Raw genomic sequence first — 5,361 nt, 5'->3', positions numbered from 1 at the left:
ACGGCGGTGATCACATTGACCCGCACGTTGGACTGGACACAAGATGTTGGGGTGTATCTTTGTCAGGAAATTATATACATTAATACATCATTTTTAGCATAGGAAAAACGTGAAGCACCAACCAATTACAGCAGGTGTGTCCAAAGTGTAGTCCAGGGGCCACTTTCAGCTCACCGTCTGCTTGTTCTAATGTATAAAATGTACCTTCAATGGTAAAAGTTTGGAAAGGTGCACTCAAAATTAAATAAAAATAAACTAAATTAAAATAGAGTGGAAAATCTAGTTCAATTCATTAAAAAAATGTAACCATTTGTGAGCCTGTTACATAGTTGGCTATAGTGGTTAGCATCACAGTCAGTAGAGCTAAAGATTATTCTAACCCCGACATGCTAACTACTATTCCACCATTCTGATGTGAATATTTCCACTATAAAAAGAAAGCACGTACTCACTAGGCACAAGTGCACAAGCTAATTGCATTTAAAAACAAGTTATCTATTTGATAATGCCACAAAAAAAAAGTATTTAATAAACTATTTATTATGATGATTGCAGTGCAGAGAGCCGTTACTAATATGTGCATCCTCTCATGGCTAAGCAAACCCAATAATAGAAACAGTTGCACTTCTACCCCACTGTAATCACGATATAAACATAGTATTCATTTGAAAAAATAAAATATACATCTTCAGCTTCACTGGATCTCTGCAAATACCATTTATTAAAATGAGCAGCAGTAATCATTCAAAAAGCATCGATTTGTCCTTTGAGCTTGTCAACAACTTCAGTCAAAACTTCTAAATAAATGCAGTTCTTAGCCAAATGTATCACACTGATGGTAAGGATGTACATTTCTAACCATTATTTTAAGACAATATACCATAAAACAGATGATGATCTTAAACCTACAAAAATAGCTAATTTCATGTAGTGGTTCCAGTAGCGGGATGTCAAAGTGAGCGTGATGGTGTGATTGTATCAGGCAGCACAATGTCAATATTTATGCCTCACACAGTTAGGATTAGTGCTGCGTGCTATGATTCCCTTCTGCACCATTGAGCACAGTGCTAGATTAACCGTTTCATGGCTGATCTGATGTGATCCTCTCTGTCACTGTGTACGTATGTGTATGTGTATGTGTGTGTGAGAGAGCGAAAAAGAGAGCGGGGGGTCTGTGAAAGCTAAGGCTGTTGGCCCACATACTGGTTGAACCTCTTAATGAGAGCAGTATTCAGCGAGTACACTAATGCACGCACATCATGACACTGTATTTGAGTCATCTCCATCCGATTATATTCAACTCGTTTTTTGTCTTTGTTGGTTCATTTGAATTTGAAGCAATGGAGGCAACTAGTTTGGGATCCAACGTTTGTCGAACAAGGTAGTTCATCAGTAGTTCAGGTTCTATGGAATCATTCATTCATTCTCTACCACTTATCCTCACGAGGGTTGTGAGGGGTGCTGGGGCCTATCACAGCTGACAAGAGGCGGGGTACACCCTGGACTGGTCGCCAGCCAATCACAGGGCACATATAGACAAACAACCATTCACACTCACATTCATACCTATGGACAATTTCGAGTCGCCAATTAACCTAGCATGTTTTTGTAATGTGGGAGGAAACTGGAGTACCCGGAGAAAACCCACAATGCACGGGGAGAACATGCAAACTCCACACAGAGATGCCCAAGGGTGGAATTGAATGCGGGTCTCCTAGCTGTGAGGCCAGCACGCAAACCACTCCCCCACCGTGCAGCTGACTGTAATTATTGTCATAAAAAAAAACACATTTCTAAAAATGAAACTTACTCTGTCATGAGTAGCTGTTTAACACAGCTCTTAAAGGGGCCATGTCCAAATGTAATATACCAATGTATTTTAAAGTAAAAACAATATCTGCCCATATTACAAAATATGACCTGACATATCTTAATGATATCAGGTTTCTTGACTGCAGCGCTAAAAGCAAAGGAGTGGTCAAAAATTGACATGTGAAAAATACTTAAAAAAACAGTAAGAGCTAAGTATAAATATATTTTTTTCTAAAAGAGAGTTGAAAAATTAAATATTTCAAGTTGACATAAAAATATGCCTTCTTTAAAAAGCTCATCATGCAAAACGTGAGGATTAAACTCAAAAGAAAGCCTACTGTGGCTATACAATATAAACACATTGAGCACACACATGATGAATTACTGCATGACTGAGTGGTTAAGCAATCAGAGATATTATCTCAATTAAAAAAAAAACATTACATAAAAAAACACAATGTATGGAGTGTACTTCCAGCACTTTGTTCAGTCAGGCATCAGGATTCACCACATTTTGGCCAATCAGGCGTGTGTTCTGAGGTGAGCACCCAGCCTCTTCCTCCATCTGTGTGAGAGAGAAACGATATGGGGTGTGGGAAAATAAATCCCGTACAATCATTTACACACTCGCACGGACCTGTTCTTTGAAGTAATTGCCTCCACAGGTCAGCAGGCCTCTGAGAGTCAGTCCTAAGACGAAGCACCACACAGACAGGCCACACTCTGCTGCAGCCATCACAGCGCTGGGGAACCACAGGGCCAAGGTGGTGTCCTAACACGTACATACATGCCAAACAATGGAGTGCAATACTGGGTGACAACCAGCAGAGGTGCTATTGAGTCAGTCTTAACTAGTTTACTCCCTAAAGGACAACATGGAAGGTGAGCTACTTCCATGCAAACCTCCTCAATGGCAGAATTATTCCTCTCAGTGTGACACAGGCATGGAAACAGGGGTTCAGAACATTCAGAGAGAGATTCTCTAAAATTCTACATAGTCGATCAAGGAAGTAAAATTCCAAACCCTACTTTCGTTAACCCTACTTTTGATATTTTCTTCTGGTTACGGTTGCCATTTTGTTAGCAAGCTAAGAATGCCAACAGGACATTTTGTAAAAAACAACAAAATACATGAAGTTCACATAGTGTATTAATAACATTTGACCAGTTTGAAACTGGAACAGCTTATTTCTATTTCCATGATTTCTTATGGGAAAACCATTTCTTTTAAAAGGAACCACTAACAGTGTAAACATGTTGTAAAGGTTGCACAGCTGAGACTCACATAAATGCGTGTGGTGTCAAACGGGCAGCGTGCGCTGACAGGCGAGCGAGCGTTAGCCGGCACCTCAGTGTCGTTACATCCTCGCATCAGGCCCTGACCGTTGTGAGCGATCGTCACACTGATGGCCACCAGCAGGCCCACGCAGCAAGCTGCTGAGAGCAGGGCGTTGAGGAAGGAGCCTATCAGAAGTCCTACTTGCTGCACACACACATAAAGGCAACATCTTGTGCAACTGATGGGGGGGGGGTAACTAATAATTAAGAAGCCAACATCCTACCATCTTAACCATGCGGAGGTTCCTTGACACCACAATGGCGATAATCCCAGTAGCAATACTCTGAAAAAGACAAAACTTAGTCTCGGCTTCATCGATGATCGCAGCGACTGAATGAATGAACTCACCAGCAGACCTGAAGTGACGGAAATGATGTTAGCTGCTGTGTATTCTGTGGTGATTTGTTGGCTGGGTTTGGAAATGTGGCGCAGGACATTGCCGTGGACAATAGCACCAAGGATGAAGTTGATATGGCCCACCAGGATGAGAGCCAAGCCCTTCTTCATCAGCCTCCTCGGCCCTTTGTCCTTATCTGGAAGACATCATGTATTTACTTTAACTGACTCATACAAAACCTGCACCGAAACTATTTGTTTGACAGTTTATCTCTATTATTTCATGCATTTTGAAGGATACACTGTATGCTCATGGTCCACAACTTTAGGTACACATGTCCAATCTAATGCGAGAGCTGTCATTGATATAATAATAGCAGTATAGACATTAGATCAGGGGTCTCAAACTCAATTTACTTGGGGGACACTGGAGCTCGGGTCTGGGTGAGACAGGGCCGCATCAGGTTTTCCAAAAAAATAAAAACGCATTTATTAAAAAAACTTCGCTTTGGTTCCAATTTTCTACAAGAAAAGCTCTGATAAAACATTCCACTGTTCTCAAATATCTTACTTTTTATTTTTCTACACAAAATAAGATGAAAAATAAATAAACAAATCAAGAATAAAGAAAATCAATCAATCAGTAATAAATAAATAAATATAATAATAATAATAAAACTGCAAATAATAAAAACTTAAGAAACCACATATAGTTGGTGGGTAGACAAATTATTTTTTCAGATTTAAATTAACAAAGCATTATTAGAGCCCTGTAGACATGACAAAACACGACTATAGTCACATTTATACTCTTTTTATTTACAACATATTGTGCAACTGCAGGGTCTTGAGACACATGCTAACTCGCAAACTAGAGAGCTAGCGACCTAAACGGTAATAACGAAAGTTATTTCCTTTAAACTTAAATAGCCAAAAACTTACCACTTCCACACGGATAGGGAGGATAACTATTAACAGTTATTTAACCTTTAACATGAACATTTATCAAACGTAATAATTTTTTCTGGGTACATGATACCATACAGCATCCGTATCAAACTTGCGCGGGCCGCACTAACCTTAAACTTTCATATCAAGGCGGGGGCCTCAAACTAGTGTCCTGCGGGCCACATTTGGCATGCGGGCCGCGTGTTTGAGGCCCCTGCATTAGATAATGATATGGTACACTGATCAGCCACTAATGTACAACTGGCCCATCCAATACCAGAGCTGTATGAAAACCCTACAGTTATAATCATGTTTGAATAAATAAAAACACATACAATTAAATACACTACATGTGAATAGCTCCATCACTTTAAAAGTAGTTACATTTAGTTGTGAATGCGTTACATTTAACAAAACAAATGAAAACCTGTGTAGTAAAGTATAGTGTGACTTAGTACATGGGCGTTTTTTTAAAGATACATTCCATGTATTTCGTGGGAGTAGCTCATTCATGAATGAATATTGCAAAATACGCTATAAAAGCAGCTATGTAAGTATATGTAAGTGTGTCATTTCCTCATACAAAGGCCTGCTCGGTAACGGCGACAATTTCAGTTAGTACTGTTCACCAAACGTTCCACAAACATAGCTTTATGATCAATTACTTACCAAAGGTGCACATCGCTGTTCGGCTATATGTTTCCGTATGAACAATAAAAGAAATAGATTTTTTTCCAACTTGACTTTTGCAGCCACCCCGCTAGCCGCCAGTGACCGTCCACTTCCGGTATGACGTCACTGAACCCACCTGTCCTTTACCTGACGCAGAGTGGCGCACAAAACAAAATACATGACCACAAAAATTAAATACAGTCGCACACTCTAATTGAGTGAGATCCGGTACAACTGCATCACAAATAACAATC

The 5,361-nt window shown here is 39.8% G+C and overlaps 1 protein-coding gene across 1 annotated transcript; it reads right to left on the bottom strand.

Annotated features, from left to right (window-relative positions):
- Nucleotides 1-704: 704 nt before the first annotated feature.
- LOC131139584 (keratinocyte-associated protein 3) lies at nucleotides 705-5,254 on the bottom strand. Its single transcript, XM_058089321.1, has 6 exons — nucleotides 5,105-5,254; nucleotides 3,500-3,684; nucleotides 3,375-3,434; nucleotides 3,098-3,295; nucleotides 2,450-2,584; nucleotides 705-2,377 (listed from the first exon to the last, which is right to left on the bottom strand). The coding sequence occupies exons 1-6, from the start codon at nucleotides 5,115-5,117 to the stop codon at nucleotides 2,303-2,305; spliced, it is 666 nt and encodes a 221-aa protein (XP_057945304.1). The 5' UTR covers nucleotides 5,118-5,254; the 3' UTR covers nucleotides 705-2,302.
- Between the last annotated feature and the right edge of the window lie 107 nt (nucleotides 5,255-5,361).

This window comes from Doryrhamphus excisus, chromosome 12 (assembly GCF_030265055.1).
Source record: "Doryrhamphus excisus isolate RoL2022-K1 chromosome 12, RoL_Dexc_1.0, whole genome shotgun sequence".
Classification (NCBI taxonomy): domain Eukaryota; kingdom Metazoa; phylum Chordata; class Actinopteri; order Syngnathiformes; family Syngnathidae; genus Doryrhamphus; species Doryrhamphus excisus.
The sequence above is the reverse complement of the archived record's forward strand: the minus strand, read 5'-3'. Positions and strand labels throughout refer to the sequence as shown.

Bases quoted from the DNA above. Each gene is read 5' to 3' on its own strand.
- LOC131139584 (XM_058089321.1), bottom strand. The intron at 2,585-3,097 runs GTGAGTCTCAGC...TGTACGTGTTAG, and splicing joins TTGACACCACACGCATTTAT to GACACCACCTTGGCCCTGTG. The intron at 2,378-2,449 runs GTCCGTGCGAGT...TCTCTCACACAG, and splicing joins GCAATTACTTCAAAGAACAG to ATGGAGGAAGAGGCTGGGTG.